The sequence below is a fragment of the Spermophilus citellus genome (assembly GCF_964194105.1).
Source record: "Spermophilus citellus genome assembly, chromosome: 3".
NCBI classification, from domain to species: domain Eukaryota; kingdom Metazoa; phylum Chordata; class Mammalia; order Rodentia; family Sciuridae; genus Spermophilus; species Spermophilus citellus.
In genome coordinates this window covers 206,140,944-206,167,749 of record NC_138184.1, presented here as the reverse complement: position 1 = coordinate 206,167,749, position 26,806 = coordinate 206,140,944, and the positions used below count along the sequence as shown (strand labels likewise).

General features: G+C 33.2%; 1 protein-coding gene across 2 annotated transcripts in view; it reads right to left on the bottom strand.

The window, feature by feature from the left end:
* Window positions 1-26,806, bottom strand: part of SLC25A40 (solute carrier family 25 member 40) — a 53,184-nt gene that overhangs the window by 5,290 nt on the left and 21,088 nt on the right. For both annotated transcript variants that reach the window (XM_081287630.1, XM_081287631.1), the window contains exons 2-10: window positions 21,449-21,517; window positions 19,620-19,741; window positions 18,392-18,451; window positions 16,786-16,892; window positions 11,224-11,291; window positions 8,080-8,204; window positions 7,210-7,383; window positions 4,861-4,970; window positions 2,660-2,741 (exon numbers count right to left, since the gene is read on the bottom strand). In XM_081287630.1, coding sequence (XP_081143756.1) covers window positions 2,660-2,741; window positions 4,861-4,970; window positions 7,210-7,383; window positions 8,080-8,204; window positions 11,224-11,291; window positions 16,786-16,892; window positions 18,392-18,451; window positions 19,620-19,716 — 823 coding nt within the window. In that variant the 5' untranslated portion in view covers window positions 19,717-19,741; window positions 21,449-21,517. The remainder of the gene's footprint in view (window positions 1-2,659; window positions 2,742-4,860; window positions 4,971-7,209; window positions 7,384-8,079; window positions 8,205-11,223; window positions 11,292-16,785; window positions 16,893-18,391; window positions 18,452-19,619; window positions 19,742-21,448; window positions 21,518-26,806) is intronic.

Here is a 26,806-nt window from a genome sequence, read left to right as displayed (position 1 = left end):
AAAAATAACCCAAGAAATAAATGGGCAAATGAACTAAACAGACATTTCTCAAAAGAATAAAAACAAATGACAAAAAAAAAAGAAAAAAATGTTAAACATCTTTAGCAATCATGAAAATGTAAATCAAAACTACACTGACAGTTCATCTCACTCCAGTTAGAATGGCATTAATAGTACAAATAATGAATGCTGGTGAGGACGCAGGGAAAAAGGAAGACTTTAACACCGTTAATGGGGTTGGAAATTAGTACAACCACTAATTCAAATCAGTATGGAAATCAGTATGAAGGTTCCTCAAAGGACTGGGAATGGAAGCACTATGTAACCCAGGTATACCACTTCTCAGTATTTATTCAAAAAAATCTGAAGCATACTATGGCAATGTACATGCTTACCCATGTTTATAGTAACACAATTCAATAGCTAGGTTATCAAATCAGCCTAGTGTGCATTAACAGATGAATGTATAAAGAAAATTTTGCCACTTAATGAAACAGGAATAAGTATTTCAAAATTTCAGTTATTAAAATCTCTATGAAGGTAAACGAGACTTATGATTTATTTACAAAGCTATACTATCGGGGTTGGGATTGTGGGTCAGCGGTAGAGCGCTCGCCTCGCATGTGCAAGGCCCTGGGTTCGATCCTTAGCACCACGAAAACATAAGTAAATTAAAAAAGGTATTGTGTTCAACTACAACTAAAAAATAAATATTAAAAAAGCTATACTATCAATATAAATAGTATAAGCATCATAAATACAGTAATCCAACAAAAGGAATAATAATTTTTAAATCAATTACAAAAAAATTATCAATAAAATTAAACTTTCTAAATAAAGTCTATAACAAGAACCTTATACAAGCTGACACTTTTTATGTTTCATAGTTATTACTACAAATAATAAGCAACTCTTATTTTGTAAAGAAACACTGTTTTTAACTAAATATTTAAAGAATAGAAGATAATAAATGCTCATTTATTGACCAAACTTATTTAATCATAACAACTGTGTATTTTGGATACAACTTAAGTTCCCAATACAGTATTACCAGATCTTATTGTTCCTCTTTCCTCAGAGGTGAAATTCCTTTTTTAAAAAATTACCTTTCTCAAGTGTTTAAATTTTTACATCTGAATATTTTGATAAACAATGTATATCTTTATTTGCCCCTTTTAAACTTTGTATCACACCATGCTATCACATCATGCATTTACTCTTGTAATATGCTTCTGAAATTATCTAGGTTGGTAAGTGTAGAAGTACTTTATTCATTTTAATTGCTATATAGTGTTGGATTGTATAGATTATCACCACATACAGATAGTCTTGACATTTAGGTGGTTTTTAACCTTTTGTTATCCTTTAAATATCTTTGTACATGGGTAGAGGCTTCTCTAGGGCACACATCTAGGGTGGAACTGTTTGTTCAAGGGGCATCAAAACCAGACTGTTTTCCAAGGCAGTTGTTCCAAATTTGTACTTATACCATCACAATACCATCTTATACCATCACAATATTTGTACTTATACCATCACAATATGATTGTTCATATCCTCCCAAATAATTCAATTCATACAAACTATCCCCTCATTGCTATTACTCATTACTACTAAGATTGAGCATTTTAAAATAAGTGTTTTCACCATGCATAACCACTTTTAGTGATTCTTTTTGTTCTAAAATATTGTTTTGAGCCAGGCACAGTAGCACAGACATATAATCCCAGTGACTCAGGAGGCTGAGGCAGGAGAATCACAAATTCAAGGCTAGCCTCAGCAACTTATTGAGGCCCACAGTAACTCAGTGAGACTTTGCCTCTAATAAAAATATAAAAAAGGCCTGGAGATATGACTCAGTGGTTAAGCAACCCTGGGTTTAATCCCTAGTACCAAAACAAACAAACAAAGAAACAAACAAATAAATAAATAAAAATTTAAAAAGTGGCTGGGGATATAGCTCAATGGTAGAGCATCACCAGTTTCAATCCCCAGTGCCACAAAGTAAAAAGAAAAGTTGTTTGGAATATTTATAATAGTTTAATGTTACATTTATTAAAAATAAGATAAAAAATTTAAAAATGTTTAAATTGTATTTTAAAATATTGACTATACACATAGAAAATGAAGCTTAACTCTGAAAAATAGGTGCATTTAGACAAAGTTTTAAGAAGTTGAAACCAGATATTAACCTTAAAAACTTAAATAAAAATGCACTCAAATGAGAGAACAGTTACAATTATAGGATCTGGCACATACTATACCCTAGATATGTGTGTGTGTGTGTGTGTGTGTGTGTGTGTGTGTGTGTGTGTGTGTTACTGGGATTTGATCCAGGGGTGCTTCCTCACTGAACCACATTCCCAGTCCTTTTTATATTTTTTAATTTTAAGATGTGGTCTCCCAAAGTTGCCCAGGTTGCCTTAAACTTGTGATCCTTCTGCATCACTGAGATTATAAGCATGTACCACCACACCTGGGATTTCTTAAATTTTTTGCTTGGGTTTAGAGTGTCTTTTTCTAGTATATATTTATTAGTTTTATTAAAGAATAAAACATAAGAAAAAAATCTTCCTTCTTTTATTTTAGATATTCTTAACCTAAAACCTAGAAGGAAAAACATGACATTTTAAAAATGTTTTAAATTAATTGAACTTACTTTTTTGACTTTCATATATCCAAAGTTGAGTCTGCTTTTGGGTTTTTACCACATCAAATGGTAAAGTTGCAACAGCTGCAAACTATCAGAAAGTAAAACTAATTAACTTAAGTCTTTTACTTTTTCTAAAGTATTTTAAATTCTTCTAATTAGCATATTAACAAGGATAATAATGAAAATCATCACTAAAATTAAGTTTAAAACATTCTTTTAAAGTTTTTATTAAAGAAAATAGATATACCTTGTATATTTCTCACAAGACTCAACTAAACAGTTTCATGGAAGTTCTCTTACTTTCCTGAGATCAGACAGTTACTAGTGGCAGAGTCAGAATTCCAATCAGACTGCTCTGACTCCAAAACTCACAATTTTTGTTGCTTCTTTACCTTACATGAAGGTATAACACAATATTAAAGCATAAATTTTCCAGTAAACATAAAATTTTCCAACAAGTGTTTTAAATGTAAATAAAATTTTAAAAAGATAAATTAGAAAATGGTCTTTAAACACTTAGTTCTATATACCTTTTCTTAATGGGCTTTAAACATATTTATCAAATGTTGTTACAGTGGTTCAAAAATAACATTTAAAAAAATTTTTCTCAAAATGATTCAATTTTACAATTATTTCCATAATGTAGGTAAGGGAGAGTTTTTTAAAAAGAATAATTAAATTTCTTTAAGAATATTCTCACTGTATCTGATAGAACAGCCACACAAAGTAAAATCTGGTCTTTATTTTGCTTACCAACTCACAGTTGTGCAACATACTCATAACATGCTTATTAAACTCAATTATATTTAACCCCAGCAATCTGTTAAATTCTTGATATCAGTTTTAAAGATCATGGGTAAGACTAAATCAGTCATTGTTTCTCTGTCTCTACAACCTACCATGTAGTAGCAACAGGTAGCTACAATCTCTTACACACTTTCTAAAGTAATGTAGTTTAAACTGCTTTGTTTTATAACAGAAAGCCTTGATACTATCACTTTCATATGCTTTTCCTGTTACATAAACAAGTCTTTATTTGAAAACTTCCAAAAGACATTTTCTAGATAATTAAAACATAATTTAAGGGCTAGGGCTGTAGCTCAGTGGTAGAGTGCTTGACTAGCATGCTTGAGGCACTGGGTTCGATCCTCAGCACCACATAAAACAATATACAAGCAAAATAAATGTATTGTGTCCATCTATTAAAAAAAACATAATTTAAAAATAAGTTTTCTATGTTAAGCGGAAATAATAAAATAGAGAACTTCCCTTCATATTACTGTAAAGCTGGTGCAACATCCTGAAGTTATTATTCAACAATACTAATTGTGTTTCTGGCCTAAAGGGCTTATAATTTACTAGGCTTACTTTGACAGATTTTAGACCAAATGATATTCTTGTCTAAGTTTTGAACTCAATAGCTGTAGCTTCTGTAGGTTTTCTGATATATTATTCCAGTACTTTCTGTCAGGTTTCTATCACTTCACTCTGGACCTTTAGTTCTGTTTTTATATGGTTCCAATATGTCAGTGTCATGCTTTAAACAATCACAAATTAATTTTGGAAGTATGTGGATATAGAAAACTCTTCATTGCCAAAGTCAGGGTGACATAAATCTACCTAAAAAAAGTTTGCTATGCAACTTTCTATTATTTTTGAAGGGGTGGGAAAGGCATCCTTCTCACTCAAAAAATGGTCTTAAATTTAAGATTTTCCCTGCTGGTTGTAATTTTTCTTGAAATTCTTATAAGCCAAATGTTTCCTAAGAAACAGAAAATAGCAACAAGGTATGGAACTGCTTCTGTTTAGTTCAAAGATATATATGGGATGAGGTTCTATGAAGTATTAATCATATCTACTAGTATTTATTAAACTAGTATATTATAAAATATTCTGCAAATAATAAAGCACTATTCCAAGTATTATCATGATCATAACTATAATGATCCAACTAATCTAAAGATTTCTCAGAAAATATGATAATGCACATTAATATAATAAAAACATAAATACAAAGTACATTTAAAAACTATTTTAATGGTCAATAATTTATTTCCTTAAATAGGATAATAAGTACTTACACAGAATTTAAAACAGTACAAAAAGCACTATCTCAATATACATTAAATACTATCTAATACTTAACTCTGTTTTAAAATAATAACTACCATTTTGCTGGAGTATTAACAACAAAAGGATAAACTTACAGAACCAGACAATGCCCCTGAAGTAAAGTTGATCATAAATGTGGGTTCATATAAACCAGATTTCTCACACAACCACTTCTTTAAAATTTCATAGTTATACCAGTACATTGCTATAAAAATAGAGAATGAAATGAGCACACATTTAGAAATAAAATGTCGACTTTAAAGAAGAGTTATGAAGTTATAAATTAAAGGAAAAGAGAAATTCTGACAGTGACACACATCTTGCTTTCTGTTAGACTGGATGAGATTTAAAAAGGCAGGGATTAAAATTTTTAGTAATATTCTAGCATTCTTTAAACAAAAAACCATCCTGTTTATCAGTAAAGTAGGACTATAATTCCGAAACCTGACAAGAATAAGTAGGAGGGAAAAAAAAGTAAATGCCCATCTATTGACAAATATAGGTGTAAAGATCCTAAAAAAAGAGCAAAATGAAGCTAGATTGGATTATCCCAGAAATGCTATGCTGAGGCAGTTACTGTAACAGTGTTATCTACCACATCAACAAAATAGTGGCATAAAATAGTAACCAAAAAAAGCATTCAAAAAAATTTAACACTTCCATGTAAAGTGAACAAAAAATTTCTTAGGATTCTATAGGTAAAAGGGAATTCCTTTAACTTGATAAATGGTATGCATCAAACCTGTAGCAAAAATAATTATTGGAAACAACAGAACTATTTCCTTTAAAATAAGAAAAATGATAGGGATGCTTATTATCACTACTATTCAAAAAAGTTTGCTATGCAACTTTCTGTTATTTTTGAAGGGGTGGGAAAGGCAACCTTCCTGTAGGAAGAATAGTTATAATGATTAAAGTAATATGTAACCTTTATGAGAAAAATTAAAATCTCTACTGAAATACTTTAAAGAAGTTTTATTATTAACAGACAGATATGGACATTCCTAGAAAAGAAAAATGAGGTGACATCAAGAATTTTTACAAAGAATGTCATTTAGATTAGTAATTTTGACAGAATCTATTGGCACAGATGTAGACAAATTAACCAGTGAAACACATGCATGCATATACATGAAAATTTGATATGACACAGGTGACAATGCAGATACCTACAGGAATTTTAATTATTCCATAAATGATGCTGAGACAATAAACAATCCAGATGGGGGTGTGTGTGAAAATGAATATCTATTTGGTCTATATCCCCAAATTGATTCTGAATAACTGGATAGCTAGTGAAATTGTGCCCAGCCTTATTAAAAGAGAATTGTAAATTAAAGTGAGGTGCTACTTTAAATAGCTAGATAAACACCATGAAAGACTGTGACAATAAAAGAGCTGGCAAAGGTATAAAGCAGATGGAAGTTTCATGCAGTGCTGTTAGCTGTATAAATCCATTCAATCACTTTAGAAAAGAATCCACTGTTGAAAGAAGAATGATCAGACATTACTTTCCTATATTCATATATGGACACACAACCAGTGTAACTCCATATCATGTACAACCAAAAGAATGGGAAGTTATACTCCATGTATGTACAATAGGTGAATATACATTCTACTGTTATGTATAACTAAAAAGAACAAAAAAAAATTTAAAAAAGGAATCTACCATTACCTAGTAAAATTAGAAATGTATATGTGGAACTGGGTGTGGTGGCACGCACTTATAATCCCAGCTACCTAGGAGGTTGAGACAGGAGTATCACCAAGTTCAAACACAGCCTGGGCAACTTAGGGAGACCCTGTCTCAAAATAAAAAGGGCTGAAGATGTAGCTCAGAGGTAGAACAATCCCATGTTGAATCTCCAGTACCAAACAAACAATAGTAAATAAATAAATAGTAAAGAAAACATAAGTGACATAGGAATCAATGATTAGTTATCTATTTCATGTTTTTAAACAGGATAACTGAACACAACCACCTATCTGATTATTTGATTTATAATAATCCTTTATAGGATACTCAATGGGGAGATGTTTATTTTTAATAATTAAAAAAGTAGGAAGGAATTCATGTATTTTAAAGGGTCATAAATGGATTTTATGATATTTTGATTTGAAAAGTTTACTTACCTTACTGATTATCACTTATTTAGAATAAGGTTAAAGGTAATTTTTATTCTCTGAATATGAATACCTACTAATTAATGTTTAAAAGAAAATTAAACACAAGGAGAAAAGAAAACCAGGTTTGAATTAGAAACTTCATTCAATAAAGGCTTATGAAGATCTGAAAGCCCAAATGAACCTGGAAATTGTGGTCACTACAGAAAATAGCTTACCTTTAATCATAAAGGATTTAAACCTTAGTAAAAGTAATATAGGAATAAGGACAAGGTTATGTGAAATTTATAAGCTACTAGTAAGAAGATATATCCTACCTGAGAAAGGTACATCTCTAAGGATAGTGGGAACCCAGCCCTTCCAAAGTGAAATCCAACCATCTTCAGCTACTTTCTTGCTGACAAATCGATGCAGTTCCTCATAAGAAAACTTCTTAGACTGCATCTTGGTTCTAATCAATTCTAACGGACTTATCACAGTTACTGCACCAACTAATAGAACCAATCAAATAAAAGAAAACAAAAATAAAGCCATGTACTAAGCAAACACACATGTAAAAATATTTCATGTATTTTATATTTTAACATTTTATTCTGAAATGTCTGCAAACATTAAAATACCTACTGATGTCAAAACATTGGCACAGATTTTCTCCCTTGATGAAACAAAAAAGTATATTTTTTATATACCTTTTTCTGGTTTCAACTCTTTCATGATTAGTCCCAGAAATGTTATAGTCAACTAGAACTATTACAATAACTAATTCCAATTAGTGCCCCCAAATAAACCTCACTCTGTTTCACAGATATAAATGTTCTTCTGCATAGAAGCATATTTCCTTCTGACTAAACTCTGAACCTAACGTTATGAAGAAAATGGTTCAAGACTTTGGCCAGAAACATACATGGACCCAGATAACATCCTTGAAGTTTAAGGGAGTAAGAATCAATTCTGATGGCACTCTAAAAACTGTCCAAGATTCTACCAAGATGGGCTAATTCCATCTCATTCTGAGGGCAATCATACGCCATGTTACTTTTGGAATAAAGATATTAACAAATTAGTACAAAACTGGAATGCAAAATATACTGATATTCTTTCTACATTGTACAAATTCTCTGTGGATACCAAATTTAAATGGATGTTCTAAACAGAAGTCAAAAAGTATATAAAAGTTCATTACTTACATCTGGCCACAATTCCAGCAACAATTGGTATTCGGGTTTCATTTTCTCCTAATTTAGATCTCAGAAAAGCACTTAATTGATCATAGCAGGTGAAATAAATAACTGTGGCAGGAACTGCCATCACTCTGATAGAAACAAAATTTTTTTCAAAATTATCAAAAGGTCTCAAACATACTATTGAATTAAATTCAAATATTACTATAAGCTAAAAAAAAAAAAACATTTTCTTTTTTGTTTTGTTTTGTTTTTGTGGTGTTGGGGATTGCCCATGCCCTTGTGCATACGAGGCAAACACTTTACCAACTAAGCTAAATCCCCAGCCCATTTATTTTGGATAAGCTAAAAAACAACAAATCAGCCCATAAGATAAATTTTTCTTTTATGTAAAAAATTATTAGCATTTAATTTAGCAATAAAAAAGTTATAAGATTGGTATCTGCCCTCCTCTAGTTGTGAAGTTCCAATATATGGCATCAAATAAATGCTATATAAGATAAATTATAGGGGCTGGGGATGTGGCTCAAGCGGTAGCACGCTCGCCTGCCATGCGTGTGGCCCGGGTTCGATCCTCAGCACCACATACCAACAAAGATGTTGTGTCCGCCGAGAACTAAAAAATAAATATTAAAAATTCTCTCTCTCTCTCCTCTCTCACTCTCTCTTTAGGAAAAAAAAAAGAAAAAAGATAAATTATAATATGTAGCATTAAGTAAGTGCTACGTTACCAAACTCAGATAATATAAATTATATAACCTCAGGTCATAAATAGGGAAATAAAATTAGAACACTTGTCCTTTTCCTCAACTTTTTTGATCTGTTTCTGGTCTCCCAGATATGATTTCCCAATTAACATTTACCTTAATATGAGAATCACTGCAATAAAATGTTGTTGAACAACAGTAAGATATTTTTGAACTATGGGAATATATCACTCCAGCTTACAACAAGAAATAAACTACAGGGGCTGGGGATGTGGCTCAAGCGGTAGCGCGCTCGCCTGGCATGCGTGCGGCCCGGGTTCGATCCTCAGCACCACATACCATCAAAGATGTTGTGTCCGCTGAGAACTAAAAAAATAAACATTAAAAAAAAAATTCTCTCTTTCTCTCTCTCTCTCTCTCTCTTCTCTCACTCTCTCTTAAAAAAAAAAAAAAGAAATAAACTACAATTAACATTACCAGAATTAATGTTTTGAGGAAATTCTAATGACCCATTCTTCTAAATGAAAATATTAAAAGGGAATTATTAAATTCATATACAATGTTGTGGGCATTGTCATGTCAGACATATTAATGCAATAAGAAACCAGTTTATGCTTTATGTTTATGGTTTAACAGACCATAGTTTGGAATGCTTTAATAATCATTCCCCCCTAATCCCACCCCTCATCCTGGAGATTAAACCCAGACGCACTTTACCCCAAGCCATATCCCCTGCCCTTTCTTTCTTTCTTTCTTTCTTTCTTTTTTTTTTTTTTTGATTCAGGTTGTCACTCACTAAGTTGTTTAGGGTCTCACTAATTTGCTGGGGCTGGCCTGGAACTTGCAATCCTCTTGCCTCAGACTCCTGAGTTTTTGGAGTTACAGGTATGTGCCACCACACCTGGAGGAATGCTTTAATATTCTATGGTGAAGTTTGAAGCTAAGAATTTGGAGTAGGACTGAAATAGTGCTCTTAGATCTACCACTAACTTTATAATCTTAGGCATTAAAATAAATGCCTCAAAATTGATTCTATACCAAGGATAGAAATTTTTAGAAATAAATGAGGCAGAGAAAGCCAAGATATTTTATTTTGGAATTTTTACATTCAGATCTACTAGTTTATCATATTCATATAATTGCTAGTAAGTAGAATTACCTGGAGGAAATATACACATAATACAGTATACCTCACAGTTTTGGTAAAATAAAAATCAAATAAACACTAAATTATTTTTTTCCCTCTGGTTCTGGGAATTGAACCCAGAGATACTTTACTATGAGTGACATTCCTAGCCCCTTTGATTTTTTATTTTGAGACAGGGTCTTGCTAAATTGTCAAGGGTAGACTCAAACTTGTGATCTTCTTGCCTCAACCTTATGAATGGCTGGGATTAAAAGCATGTGCCATTGTACCTAGCCTAAATTATTTCTGAACATAAAGAAAAAAATTATGCTAACACAGCAGGTCTGGTTGCTCGAATCTTCTATAATTATCTTTAAGAGGCCCTGTTTGCATGCTGAGCTTTGACTAACTCATGGGAATTTAGCCACTGGAATATTCAGTATGATAATACTTTCTAGATGTCTAAAGCTCTAAACCAACTCATCCAAGTAGATTTGTGCAAACAATGTAACATATGTGAAACATCTATTTTCCCTCTGGGGATCTGAAGTTTGGCTAATCATAACTGGTCACAAAGACAGAATGTACCTACATGACCAACAACCAGTTAATGCTGTGTGAAATCCGAGTTTCCCAAGGCAGAAACACTTTACACACTTCAGTGAGTTACTGGAAGAAAAATGTGTTCTGTACAACGTGTTTTTTTCCTCTTACCAATTCTGCTTGTATCCTTTAGCTATAATAAACCATATTCATAAGTATAACTAACTCTCCCTTAGGTCCTGTGAGCCCTTCCAGCACATCATCAAATGTGTGGGTAGTTGTGAGACTCAAAGAACAATGCTTCAGAAAATTAAATTTATTATAGTTTGGATCTGAAATGTCCACCAAAGGCTCATCTGTAGGACTGATTCCCAGCTGACAGTGCTATTGGGATGTGACACAAACTTTTTTAAAGCTAAGTCAATGGCAGCATGCCTTTTACATTTTGTCCCTGAACCATTCCTCTCTTTCTCTCTCTCTGCTTCCTGGCTGTCATGAGGGGAACAAATGTCTCCCACCATGCCCTTCTGCTGTAGTGTTCTGCCTTATCTCAAGTCCAAAGCCACAGAACTAACCAACCATAGATTGAAACCTCTGAAATGGTGTGCCCAAATAAATCTTTCCTCCTTTAAACTGTTTTTCTCAGATATTTTGTCACAGAGATAAAAAGTTAACTAACACAGAGTTCTAATATTAAAAATACAAGACTTTGTTTAACCATGGAAATTGTAAGATTAAATAACCATCAGAAAAAAATATTAAATTTCAACTTACAGAGTAGGAGGAAGGCCACTCCACAGGGATTTAATGCCTTCATTTCTAATGATTTTAAAAAAGGCATCCTAAAATTAAAATAGAAAAAAAAATAGTCAAAATATATCCCTAAACCTGATACATAGAAATGTATAGTGATAATTTATTGGTAATTTGATTCTTTCAAGCATTTTTTTCAAGCTCAAATATGAGCTCCATGGATTTATAGTTGTCCATTCTTTTAAAAACTAGAATTTCAATGCAAGTACACAAATGCAAGTATAGTGAAGAATTTCTGGATAACAGTTCTTACAAAATAAAATCTATATTACTCAGATCTGGATTTTTCTATTTAGGGCTTAGAAACAAAGGTTTGGAAACATTATTATAAGAAAATAAGTAGAGTAACAAGGGCAGAGAATTGGTAAGATAAACCCTCTTCACCAAGTATGAAATCTGAGAAAGTATTATTAAAGCCCACTTTTTGAAGACTCTGGAGAGGAGCTCTAAGTAGTTAGAAGCTGAAGGAAGTCTGTTGTAAACACACAAACTCTTAAAACTTAATAATAAAAATTAAACATTGGATTAGAACACACATATCTCCAAAGAAGATACACAAATAGCTAGTAATTGTATGAAAAAAAATGTTCAAGAACATTGATCATTATGAAATGCAAAGCAAAACCACAATAAGATTGGAACCATCATATATTCTGATGGGAAAATAAAATGATGAAGCTACTTTAGAAAAGGTCTGGCATAGTGTCAAAAGATTTAGTGTAGAGATACCATATAAACCAATAATACCAACTCTAGGTATATATTCAAGAGAAATTAAAACACATGTTCATACAAAAAATTGAATATTCAGAAAGTAATGATTCATTCTCCAAAGTGGGAACCAAATGTCTAGCAACTGATGAACAGAAAAATAAAATATGGCATATTCAAACAATAATGTTATTTAGGAATAAGAAGTAAATACTCATACATGCCATAACATTTACAAGACTTAAAATACTGTGGTGAGGAAAAAAAAAAAAAAAAGCTAGCCACAAAGGACTGCATATTTTCCCAGGAAAGGGGAAGCTCAGGAAATAGAAAACTTTAGATAGAAGCCACTCCACTCTAACCAAACACCACAGAGAAACCTGTGGCACCACCTACCCATACCACCAAAGGCCAATAAAGTAGCCTAGACTTCTATGCCTGTGAAGGCTGCAATGAGGCACTGTAACACCATTATTTGTGTGGTGTCATAGGTCAATAGGGAGCTGAAACTTTGCCCCACCAGATCAATTATAAGTTCCCCCACTCTCACTAGGGTGGAGTCAGTGGAAGAGAAGTAGAGAGTCAGGACTTTCACCATCACCCAGCAGTAATGAGACGAGTCCACCACAGAATTAGTGGAAACTACATGGGGAGCCAAAATCCTTATCCTCGCCTAACAATAAAGAGATCTTCTCTCAAAAACGTGTGCCAATGGAGACTGAGCAGGACACTGGGACTTGTAGCTTGACTCAGCATTAACAAAGTGGTATCTTCCTTCTTTGGAAGCAGTGTCAGTCAGTTAACAAAGAGGATCAAGGACTTAGGCATTAGAACAGAGACCCTGCACCTAACAGAAGAAAAAGTAGGCCCAAATCTCTGTCATGTTGGCTTAGGAACTGACTTCCTTAACAAGACTCCTAAAACACAAGAAGTAAAATCAAGAATCAATAAGTGGAATAGAATCAAACTAAAAAGCTTCTTTATAGCAAAGGAAACAATCAAGATTATGAAGAGAGAGCCTACAGAACGGGAGAAAATATTTACCACTTGCACCTCAGATAGAGCCTTAATCTCCAGGATTTATAAAGAACTCAAAGAACTTAACACCAAAAAACAAATAACCTAATCAATAATGGGCAAAAAAACTGAACAGATACTTCACAGAAGAAATACAATCGATCAACAAATAGGTGAAAAAATGTTCAACATCTCTAGCAATTAGAGAAATGCAAATTAAAACTATGCTGAGATTTCATCTCACTCCAGTCAGAATGGCAATCATCAAGAATACAAGCAACAATAAATGTTGGCAATGATGTGGGGAAAAAGGTACACTCATACATTGCTGGTGGGACTGCAAATTGGTGCAACCACTCTGGAAAGCAGTATGGAGATTCCTCAGAAAATTTGGAATGGAATCATCATTTGACCCAGTTATCCCACTCCTCAGTTTATACCTAAAGAACTTAAAAGTCAGTATACTATAGTGACACAGGCACATCAATGTTTACAGCAGCTCAATTCATAATAGCTAAATTATGGAACCAAAATAGGTGCCCTTCAACCGATGAATGGGTTAATAAAATGTGGTATATATACACAATGAAATATTACTCAGCCTTAAAGAAGAATGAAATTATGGTATTTGCTGGTAAATGGATAGAGCTGAAGACTATCATGCTAAGCAAAATAAGTCAATCCCAAAGAACCAAAGACCAAATATTTTTTCTGATATGAATACACTAATTCACAATAAGGAGGCAGTGCTAGGGAAGAATAGAGGTACTATGCACTAGACAGAGGAAAGTGAAGGAAGCAGGTATGGGGGTAAGAAAGTACAATGAATTGGACATTATTACCCTGTGTGCATATATGAATACATGACCAGTGTGATTCTCTACATCATGTACAACCAGAAGAATGAGAAATTATACTCCATTTACGTATAATGTGCCAAAATGAACTCTATTGTCATGTATAACTAATTAGAACAAATTTTTTAAAAAGAAAAAGTCAGTTTAAAATAGAATGTTTAGGCCATATGTGGTTGCACATGCCTGTAATCCCAGCAGCTTGGGAGGCAGAGACAGAGGATCATGTGTTCAAAGCCAGCCTCAGCAATTAAGTGAGGTGCTAAGCAACTCAGTGAGATCCTATCTCTAATAAATTACAAATAATAGGGCTAGGGATGTTGCTCAGTGATTGAGTGCCCCTGAGTTCAATCCCTGGTACCACCCCCCAACAAAAAATGTAATAAAAGTGACACTTAAAAAAATAAAATAGAATGTTTAAATGAGATTCAGAATTAAATAAGCAAACACTCAAAATGTCCAGATTTTACTAAAAAATCATTCACTATTCTAAGAAAATGGAAGATGTTAAACTAAATGCAGGGAGACAATAAATACCAACACTGAACAAGACGTTCTAATTTTATCTGACAGTGATTTAAAGAAGCCAACAAAAAAACACTGAATGATATTTATGAACATATCTGAAACAAATGAAAAATTGGAATGTGCAGCAAAGAAATATGTACCTGAAAGCACTAGAGATCAAATGGAATCCTAAAAAGTGTAACAGAGGAAGGCAAGAGAACTACCAGTATTAGAAAACAGAACAAATAAATAAATAAATGGAAGAGATGGGCTCTTAAATATCTATAATAGCATTAATATAACTGGTCTATCAAATAAAAGATGAAAACTGATAGTAGACTTAGATATACATTATCTATAAGAAATCTGCTTCAATTAGAATGATATAGGCAGGTAAAAATGAAAGACTCAACACAGTTAAGATGTCATTTCTCTCTAAATTGATAAATTGGTTTGGTATAAGTTCTATGAAAATTTTAGCAAGACTGTTTTTTTATGTCTTCAAACAAGATTATCCTAAAATATATATGGAAAGAAAAAGAAACTTTGGGAATAGCTAAAATAAACCTGAAAAAGAAACAGGAATGAAGTGGGAAAGCGGGGGATGTGGTTCAGTGGTAGAGCACTTGCCTAGCATGTTTGGGGCCCTGCATTTCATCCCGAGCACTGGAAGGGAAAAAAAAAAAGAAACTGGGAAAAATAATTTTACCTGATTTCAAGTTATTACAGAGCTACAGTAAAAGACTGTGTTGTATGAATAAAGTGACAGACATTATCCATCAACAGAACAGAATCGAGAACCCAGAAATAAATACAGCTCAAAATGTTCAACATAAATGTATATGAAGGCATAAAAAACAACTTGATGGGTGAAAAAAAACAAACGCAGCTGAACATCCACAGGTAGCAGCAACAGCAACAAACAATCTTCAACTTCAGTCTCATACCTTAAATAGAAACAACTCAAAATTCATTGAAGGCTTAAATATACAGCTATAAACTTTTAGGGGAAAACAAAGGAGAAAACTGTCAGAGTCTAAAGGTAGGTAAAAAGTGCTGAGAATGATTTATAAAAGGAAAAACTATAAATTGGATTTCATCAAAATTAAAACTTGGGGCTGGGGTTGTGGTAGAGCGCTTGTCTAGCATGTGTGAGACGCCACTGGGTTTGATCCTCAGTACCACATAAAAATAAAAAAAATAGTGTCCAACTACAACTAAAAAAAAAAAAATTAAAAACTTACTGTGTGAAAGATCAAGTTAATAAGATGAAAAAGCAACGCAGAGAATGGGGAAAAATATTTTTAAACCACACACCCCAAAAAGGACCAGTGTCTAGATTATATAACCAACTCTCAAAATTCAATAGTAAAAATACAAACAATTTAATTAGAAAGTGGGCAAATAACATAAAGATCCATTTCACTGAATAGAATGGCAAATAAGCATGAGATGTTCAACATCATTAGTCACCAGAGAAGTGCAAATTAAAACTACAATGAGATATTATTATGCATGTATAATAATTGCTATAATACAAATAGTGACAACACCAGATGCTAGTGAAAACACAAGGGAACCAGATCACTTACATGTTGCTGATGGGAATGTTAAATGGTAGAGCTACTTTAGAAAAAACATGCTAGCAGTTATCTTAAGCTCTCAATATGCAATTACCATGTGCACTCAGCAAATGAAGATTTTCTTATAACATACACACACAAACACAAACTGTAAATGAATTTTTGTAGCAGCTTTATTCATAACAGCTAAAAACTGGATATGGCACATCAAAACCACTGAACAGAACAGAGCAATAAAAAGGAACAAATAATTGATACATATAACAACCTGGATGAATTTCCAGATAATTATGCTAAGTGAAAAGTGACTACCCCAGAATTCATTTGTTATGATTCCATTTATAAAACATTTTTGAAATGTCAACATCTTATAAACTGAAACAAATTAGTGTTATCAGGGGTTAATGAGTGGGAGAAAGCACAGGAAAATATGGAATAAGGAAGAATCCTTATAGTGGTGGAATTATTCTTTTTATTTTTTTAAATTAGAACAATGTTAATATCTTGGTTGTGATTGTTGCTAGTTTGGCAAGATTTTGTTGTCATTGTGGGTGGGAATCTGGGAAAAGCATCCTTGAGATCTGTCTTGTATATTTTTCTTAAAATTACATCTGATCTACCATTATCTTAAAACAAAAGTCTAATTTTTAAAAAGTTACCTCCTCTTTTTTCTACATAAAAAGTATGAACCAATGAAAGTTAACAGAGTTATAAAGGAAAAAAGTACTTCCCTTTTCCTACTTTAATATAATGGACTTATTACTTCCCTGCAATGAGAAAATTTTTCATATATAAGAATAAATATAAAAATAGAAAATATACAGTAATTCCAAATAATATAATCTCCTTACCAATGTCCCCTGGAAATTTCCTGGCTTCTTATACCATGCTTTGTTGCCTCCCTCTTCACAGACACACATATGATCCATGAGTCCATTACTATATACAAAACATTTTCCTAACAAAGAAGATTCCAGGGGTCAACAATTATTTCACTTAACCAAGTTGAAAGTACAATGAGGTGACTAGAAAATTATGGAAAATGAAATAACCTTAAAAAAGAAAAATAATTATCTCTTCTTTCTAGAATGAAACATACATAATTAATTCAATTTGTTAAATGATATAGTTTTAAATTTACAGCTGTGCAACGTAATGGAGTAAATTAGTGGATTTTGTGTTTTGGGGACTGTGGTAAGAAATGTACACAGAAACACAATCTTTTAAATTATATGAGGTAATGAAGAAGAAAGAAAGAGGAGGAAAATCTGTTTTGAAAACATGGTTCATGTCTCCTCTATTTGTCCAGAAGAAAACTGTAGTATGCCAATGAAATTCAAGGCAAAAAAATAAAAATAAAAATAAAGTGGAGGGGCTGGGGATGTGGCTCAAGTGGTAGCGCGCTCGCCTGGCATGCGTGCGGCCCAGGTTCGATTCTCAGCACCACATACCAACAAAGATGTTGTGTCCGCCGAGAACTAAAAAATAAATATTAAAAATTCTCTCTCTCTCTCTCTACTCTCTCACTCTCTCTTTAAAAAAAAAAAAATAAAGTGGAGACTAAATGTTCATCTCAATGTAAATAGTGGTATGTGTTGTCCTTTTCTCTGTACTTGTACTGCTCAATGTAGATGTCTGCCAGTTCCTACCTAATTTACCACAACTTTTGCTAATACCAATTCTTTCTCATTTATTAGTCTCACTCCTGCTGCCAAAATTGTCTTCTCTGTTCAATATGTATATAATTCTGTGAGTTTCATCAATATGTAAGTCTGAGAATCTCCTTCTGCTTTTAAGGCTTTCTTTAATGTGTAAGAAATTACCTTCCTAGCCTCTTCCTATAATCTACCTAATCCTTTTTCATTCATCTGAAATATGATTGATTTTAATTCCATCTCACTGCTATGCATTCAACAGGGAAGCATTTATATCCAAGCCAATTTTTTTCAGTCTAGTCTGTTTTCTGCTATTTAAATATATTTGAAATGCTGCTATGTTAATAAACATTTAAATGATTGATCTTGGAATTGCTACTCTTGCCCAGCTTGTAAAAATATATAATTATTCATACGAAATTTCACAAAAATGACTGTCCAAAAATAAACCAACCTGCCTGATAAAATAATGAATTTCCAATCACTAGATTTAAGTAACAATTGGATAGTTGTCATGAATGTTCTAGAATAAGTATAACTCTTGAACAAAGGAAGAATTTAGAGTCTAAGTTCCCTTATAATTCTGTTCTTACATGAGAGGCACATATTCAAATATATAATAATCCCTCTGCTCTTAATTGGTAAGTCCAAAAGAGTGTTTCATGTTTTTTTCTGCCTAGACCTCATCATGTACTACAAAATGGCCAAAAATGTTTGTGAATACAGAATAAATTTTAAAAAAGAATTATTCAAATGAAAATGAAAAATTAAACAACATTATCAGGATAACTCTCACACATACCTTTGGGGAATGGGGTATTCTGGGCTTGGAGTCGAATTTTAATAACATCCAGGGGTGTTACTATGAAGGTACATAAAAATTTCAATTAGCAAGTGATACCTATAAATTGTACAAAGATTTTACAAAAACCACAATATACATCCATGCATACTTTTCCTCATGGCTATATAATGAATAAGGTTATTTATCTTAAGTACTCTTGAATGTAACATTCTAATTTTTGCCCTTGAATTTTGTTCAAAGAGCATAAGTGAAAAGACAGGCAGCACTTCTCTAACAAGTATTAAATTATTATTTATAATATATCTACAATTACATTAGCAATAAAAATAAAATACTAGTATTTATAGGAAAATATGTTATCTAAGGTAAAGAATAAAAGTTTCTAAAAATCTGTTTAAATATTTAAAAATAACTTTGTTTTACAATAGTCAATAATCAAGCCCTGATAGTCTTCCTAATCTGTTAAATTTATCTGTATCAAATAAAAGCTACAGGAAATGAAAATTGGAATATCTAACCATAAATCATCTTTAACACAGGTTGTGTCATCTTATTTGGAACAGCATGGCAAAGGCAAATTTGCATGTCATATTTTATCCAAGTAGGAAAAAATATCAAGTATAGTTTCAAGAAAACTATCCCTCATCAGAGTTAGAAAATCAGATAATTTCTAAGGCCTTTAACATCCTAAAATTCTGACCTGAAGGTACATCATAGAGCAATTACTTGTTATCTTATTTAAAATAAACTAGCCAATCATTAAATGCTAAACTATCAACAGTGTCATTTGGCCATGTCTTCTTAAGAAACAAAAATATGATCCAGAGAAATTTAAGAAATTCACTAGTAATGTAAGCAAAGTAAAACATTGTTTTGTCACTACTATAAAATTTGTTCACCTTCTGTTTTATTCAATATGCTAATATTTAATTCTATCTTTGTAATTTTCAGAGATAATAGTCTGAAAAGTTTAATGTTGATACGGAACCCCCAAGAACTCCTCTTATAAACCCCTAATTTGAGATGAAAAAATGAAGTCTAGAGAGAAGTAGGTACTGTCCCTAAGTAAGAACCCTAAGAATGGTGAAGCAAGAATTAAAATTCAAGTATCTTGATTTTCTGACTTGATAACTTTTCATGTTATCAATCTGATAAAAGAATATCATTAGCATCATGGAAACACTGATTTAAAGTCACATAAAAAACATCAGTAGCACAATTTTACCCATTAGTGATGTCAATATTGCTCCAGTACAGGAGGCAAGAATTTGCTGAAAAGGTGTCACTTTCACAGTCTGTGAGCTCCCTTTTTCAGGATCCATATTTTTAACTAATTGAAGAAAATTCCTGTTAAAGAAAAGCAAAATAAAAAAAGGTTAATGGAAAAACCTTAAAAATTGACAACTCAAAGTTAAACTATAAGAACAATGATCAGAATTTATATCAAAACACATTTTTAACCACTATCAAAAGTAAATACAGGGCTGGGGTTGTGGCTCAGCAGTAGAGTGCTCGCCTAGCATGCACAAGGCACTGGGTTTGATCCTCAGCACCACATATATGTAAAATAAAGATATTGTATCCACCTAAAGCTTAAGAATAAATATATTTTTAAAAAGTAAATACATAAGTTCTTTTATAAAAGGTACCTTACAACTGCCATTAGTAGAACATGTCCTCTGATCTTACAAACATGATAATATACTTCAGGCTAAGTTATGTGAGCAGCATCACATTTGTAAGATAGCTTAGAGAGAGCCAGACACAGATGTTGACACTTGCCAGAATGAAGGCAACAGACTAACAAGTCATGGAATCTGTCAAGTTAGCCTCATAAACACTACTCAGTCCTTTTCTAATCTAGTACAGAGTAGCACTATTTTATTGCATAATGAAAGTTGCAATTAGATACAAAATAAAATAAAAACATAACTTTAATCAAAAACATTGTTACAAAAAGTTGATGACAAAAGCAATAATTATTTTTTAAAAGTTGGATAATATAAAAAATATAAAATTCACTTGCAAACTCACTAATCAAAAATCATCACTAGCAAGAGTGTCAGCTTTCCAAACTTTAACTTATATATCCACATGTATATGTGTATGTGTGTGTATATGTGTGTGTGTAAATATACATGTGCACACAGATTATATATCCAACTAAAAGTATTAATCCAACATGTATACAAATTCATATATTTGTGTATGTGTCCCTTTTTCTGAAAAATAAAAACGGAGTAAGCCAGGTCTGGTGATGCAATCCTATAATCCCAGCGGCTAGGATGGCTGAGGCAAGAGGATCACAAATTCAAAGTCAGCCTCAGCAACTTAGCAAGGCTTCACATAACTCTGTGAGACCATGTCTCTAAATAAAATATAAAAAGGGACTGGAGATGTGGCTCAGTGATTGAGTGCCCCTGGTTTCAATCTCCAGTACCAAAACAACAACAACAAAATAAAAATAAGTTATTATTATTCATGTTTATTTTTTAACCTGCTGTGACAATTATATTGTGTCAATATAGATTCATATAACTTTTACTGATTGCACAGTGTTTAATTATATTTAAAGAATCTCATCTTTTAGACACTTAGGTTGTTGCCAATTTCTTAACTGTAAAACATTCTGACACGATATCCTTATCCACACAACTTTTTATAGTCTTCCTACAATTACCTTAGGAGAGAAAGTAAGATTGTTGGGCTGACCTATTTAAAAATTTGATAAAAATGGACAAAATCCTTTCCAGAAAAGTTAGAATAATATATACTTCCACTGGTGTTACACGAGTTCCTAGTGATCCACTTCTTCACAAACTCTTACATAGTATATATCATTAACTTTCTCTGAGCCATTCAAAAGTAGATTGCATACACCATGCTCCTTTACTCTAAATACAACAATATATTCTCAAAGTATAATAAACAATTTCAAGAAATTTAATTTTGATACAACACAGTTCATATTTCAGTTTTGTCAATTATATTAATAACATCCTTTATAAAAATGAATGGTAATTTTATTTTTTCAGACTTTCATTATTTATCTACCTGGTTTAAGTCTTTTCCTCAATTCTGTGCTCCCGTATTTTATTGTTTGTAACATCAGTAGCTGGAAACCTAAAAAAAAAAAAAAAAAAAGTAAGAGATTATTTTTTTACATAAAGGGATATTACATCTGAAGGAAAGAGAATGTACAGAAACAAGGCTGGGGAGGTGGCTTAATGGTAGAGCCCTCCAAAATGCAAGCATTAAAGTTATGAAAAGCATCTTTACAAAAATGTCATGTTATCCTAATTAATATACTCTTATTTAAAAACAACCACTCTAGAACTTGAACACAGCGACCAACCTAAGCATCATGTATAGTAGAACTAGATTTTTTAACGCAAAATTAAAGACAGCATCATCTAGTATTTTTTGAGGGGGGCGGGAAACCTCCTCTAATCTAAATTTAAACGAGCTTCTGATCTAACTACCAATTCCCAGGAAATTCAGAGACTAGAGTAACAAGGCAACAGATGCCACAAAATAGCACATACCACAACAGTTGTAGTATTCTAACCTACAGGCCTCTTGACTTGGTTTCTTCAAGTCAAAGTAAGGTGGGGAAAAGGTGGCAGCAGAGGGAAAAACTGTTAAAGCCTCATGGTTTCAACAAATTTTTAAAACCCAATTTGAGGGGTTGGGGTTGTGGCTCAGTGGTAGAGTGCTTGCCTAGCATGTGTGAGGCACTGGGTTCAATCCTCAGCACCACATAAAAATAAAATAAATGTATTTAAAAAAAAACAATTTTTGGGTAACTAGAGAAATCTGAACATGGGTTGTTAGATAACACAAATTTGATATTAGTTCATACTTTTAAATTATTGATCTTTTTGTGGTGATAATGATACTATCTTTATGTAGAAACTATCACTCCACCACCACGAGCCGTGATTGAATCCAGGGACTATGCCTCATACAGAGGTCCCCAGTCCTTTTGAGACAAGAGTTAACTGGGCTAACCTCAGACTCCTAAGTAGCCAAGATTGTAGGGATTCACCACCAGATTTGGCTGTATTTTGTAGTTTTGATAATAGCTATTCAAACTGGGTAGACAGTATCTCATTGTCATTTTGATTTGCACATCCCTGATAAGTGTTATTTAGCACTGTTACATATATTTGGTTAGCTACTTGTATATCTTTTTTGAGAAATGTCTTTTCAGATCTGGGAGGTTTTGTTGTTGTTTTTCTTTTTTAGTGCTAGCGATTGAACCCAGGGCTTTCCACATGCTAAGCAAGGATTCTACCACTGAACTATGCCTTAACCCCCATTTGCTCCATTTTTCTTTTCAAATAGTTTTTTAGTTGTATATGAACACAATACCTTTATTGTTTATTTTTATGTGATGCTGGGGATCAAATGCATGCTAGACAAGCTTTCTACCATTAAGCCACAACCCAGCCCTCTTTTCTTTTTCTTTATTTTGTGGTGTTGTTTTGGTACTGGGGATTGAACCCTGAAGCACTTTACCACTGACCTACATCCCCAACCCTTTTTATTTTTTTGAGACAGTCTTGCTAAGTTGTGAGGCTGGCCTTGAACCTGCAATCAACCTCCCCAGTAGCTAGGATTACCAGACTTGTGCCACTGTGTTCAGCCGATTTGCTCATTTTTAGTTGTTCCTTGTATATTCTGGTTAAATCTCTTACTAGATGAATAGTTGGCAAATTTTTTTTTCCCATTCTGTAGGTTGTCTCTCAACTGCTGTTTCCTTTGCTGTGCAGAAGCTGTTTTGCTTGATATAAACCTTTCTGTCAATGTTTGCTTTGTTGCCCGTGACTCTGAGGTCATTACCCGCCAAAGTTTTACCAGATCAATGGCTTGAAGTATTTCCCCTTTGCTTTCATCTAGTACTTCATGTCCTACATTTAAGTATTGGATCCGTTTTAAGTTGATTTTTATATATTATATGGTCAGAGATAGGGGTCTGGTTTCATTCTGCTGTATATGGATACCCAATTTCCACAGCGCAATTTATTTAAAAAACTGTTCTCCCTCTAATGTGTGTATACTTCTCTTCATAGAATCCTCTCACTTCCTTGGTTAAACTTATTCCTAAGTATTTCATTCTTTTCAAGGCATTGTAATCAGAGTGCCTTCTATATTTTTTCATCAAGTGCATTTTGAGGTACAGAAAGACTACTTTCACTTTACTTCATTTTGCTGAATTTGTTCCACTGGTAAGTTTTATGGTGGAGTCTAGTTTTTCTATATTTAAGATCATGTCATTTGCAGAAAGGGACCTTTCGAATTTGGATGCCCTTTATTAGTTAGGACTTCTAGTACTACAATGAATAAAATCAATGAAAGTGGGCATTCTTATCTTGTTCCTTATCTTAGAGAAACACTTTCAACTTTTTTTCAGTTTGTTAGTTGTGGGTTTGTCAATATAACCTTAATTGTGTTGATACATAATTGTTCTGTCTCTAATTTGTTGACAAGAGCTTGTATCATGAAGAGATGTTAAATTTGATCAAATGTTTCTTTCTGTGTCTGTTAAGATGATCATATGGTTTTTGTCCATGCTTATTGATTTGCATAATTCTTCCTAATATGTGTGAAACCCCACACAATCATAGTATATAATATTTTTGATGTGCTATTAGATTCAGTTTGCTAATATTTTGTTGAGAATGTTTGCATCTGTGTTCATCAGGGATATTGGTCCATAGAGAATTTCTTAAATAGGCCTGGCACAGTGGTGCATGCCTGTAATTCCAGCAACTCAGGAGGCTGAGAAAGGAGGATTACAAGTTTGAGGCCAGCCTGGGCAATTTAAGTCAAAATAAAATATAAAAAAGGATGGGGATATAGCTCAGTGGTAGAGTGCCCCTGCATTCAATCTCTAATATAGCAAACAAAAAATAAATAAATAAACCAGAATTCTTCAATAGTATGTAAAGTAGGAACTCACATTCAACTATTTCAATGTAAAAAGGAGTAACCTCTTTCTCCAAGTCCAAGGACTGCCACCCTTTCTTTCTTTTAAACTGTCATACCACTCTCTTAACCTAAGTTCTATTCTTTTCTTTTTAAATATTTTTTTTAGATGTTGATGAACCTTTAATTTCATTCATTTATTTATATGTGGTGCTGAGAATGAACCCAGTGCCTCACATAAGCTAGGCAAGGGCTCTACCACTGATCCACAACTACAGCCTCCCTAAGTTCTATTCTTGTGTAAAACAGTTAAGAGGCTTTCTATTATCTTCTGTTGGTTAACTTAAATATCCTTGGACTATACCACATTGTAGTGACTATTATTAAATTACAAGTCCCTACATATGGTAGGTCAAGGCCCTCTCCCTGCTCTTCTTTAGATGTATTATGGCTATTCTTGGCCCTTTGGTCTTTCACATAAACTTAATTATCTTACCAAGTTCTTGAAAACCCTCTTTGGGACTTTGGTTGGGATTTAATTTAATGTATAGACAAATGTGGAGGCAATTAGTATCCATGAATAAATAGTCTAATGCTCTGAAATTTTAAATTTTGTCTTATAGAAATACTGCCACTTTGCTGAATTCATTTATTAGTTCTAGTAGTTTTTTTGTAGACCCTTTTGGGTCTTCTAGGTATAGAATCATGTCATCCGCAAATAGTGATAATTTAAGTTCTTCTTTTCCAATTTTTATGCCTTTAATTTCTTTCGTTTGTCTAATTGCTCTGGCCAGTGTTTCGAGAACTATATTGAATAGAAGTGGTGATAGAGGGCATCCCTGTCTTGTTCCAGATTTTAGAGGGAATGCCTTCAATTTTTCTCCATTCAGAAATCAACACGCATAAATCAAAGGCATTTTATATCAGTGACAAAACTTCTGAATCGGAAATGAGGAAAAACACCCCATTCACAATATCCTCAAAAAAAAAAAATACTTGGGAATCAACCTAACAAAAGAGGTGAAAGATTTATACAATGAAAATTACAGAACCCTAAAAAGAGAAGTAGAAGAAGATCTTAGAAGATGGAAAAATATTCCCTGTTCATGGATAGGCAGAACTAACATCATCAAAATGACGATATTACGGGCTGGGGATGTGGCTCAAGCGGTAGCGCGCTCGCCTGGCATGCGTGCAGCCCGGGTTCGATCCTCAGCACCACATACAAACAAAGATGTTGTGTCCGCCGAGAACTAAAAAATAAACAATAAATATTAAAAAATTCTCTCTCTCTCTCTCTCTCTCCTCTTTCTTAAAAAAAAAAAATGACGATATTACCAAAAGTTCTCTATAGGTTTAATGCAATGCCAATCAAAATCCCAATGGCATTGCTTGTAGAAATAGGTAAAGCAATCATGAAATTCATATGGAAAAATAAAAGACCCAGAATAGCAAAAGCAATTCTAAGCAGGAAGTGTGAATCAGGCGGTATAGCGATACCAGATTTCAAACTATATTACAGAGCAATAGTAACAAAAACAGCATGGTACTGGTACCAAAACAGGCAGGTGGACCAATGGTACAGAATAGAGGATACAGAGACTAATCCACAAAGTTACAACTATCTTATATTTGATAAAGGGGCTAAAAGCATGCAATGGAGGAAGGATAGCATCTTCAACAAATGGTGTTGGGAAAACTGGAAATCCATATACAACAAAATGAAACTGAATCCCCTCCTCTCACCATGCACAAAGGTTAACTCAAAATGGATCAAGGACCTTGATATCAAATCAGAGACTCTGAGTCTGATAGAAGAAAAAGTTGGCTCCGATCTACATATTGTGGGGTCTGGCTCCAAATTCCTTAATAGGACACCCATAGCACAAGAGTTAATAGCAAGAATCAACAAATGGGACTTACTTAAACTAAAAAGTTTTTTCACAGCAAGAGAAACAATAAGAGAGGTAAATAGGGAGCCTACATCATGGGAACAAATTTTTACTCCTCACACTTCAGATAGAGCCCTAATATCCAGAGTATACAAAGAACTCAAAAAATTAGACAATAAGACAACAAATAACCCAATTAACAAATGGGCCAAGGACCTGAACAGACACTTCTCAGAGGAGGACATACAATCAATCAACAAGCACATGAAAAAATGCTCACCATCTCTAGCAGTCAGAGAAATGCAAATCAAAACCACCCTAAGATACCATCTCACTCCAGTAAGATTGGCAGCCATTATGAAGTCAAACAACAACAAGTGCTGGAGAGGATGTGGGGAAAAGGGTACTCTTGTACATTGCTGGTGGGACTGCAAATTGGTTCAGCCAATTTGGAATGCAGTATGGAGATTCCTGGGAAAGCTGGGAATGGAACCACCATTTGACCCAGCTATTGCCCTTCTCGTACGATTCCCTGAAGACCTTAAAAGAGCACACTACAGGGATACTGCCACATCGATGTTCACAGCAG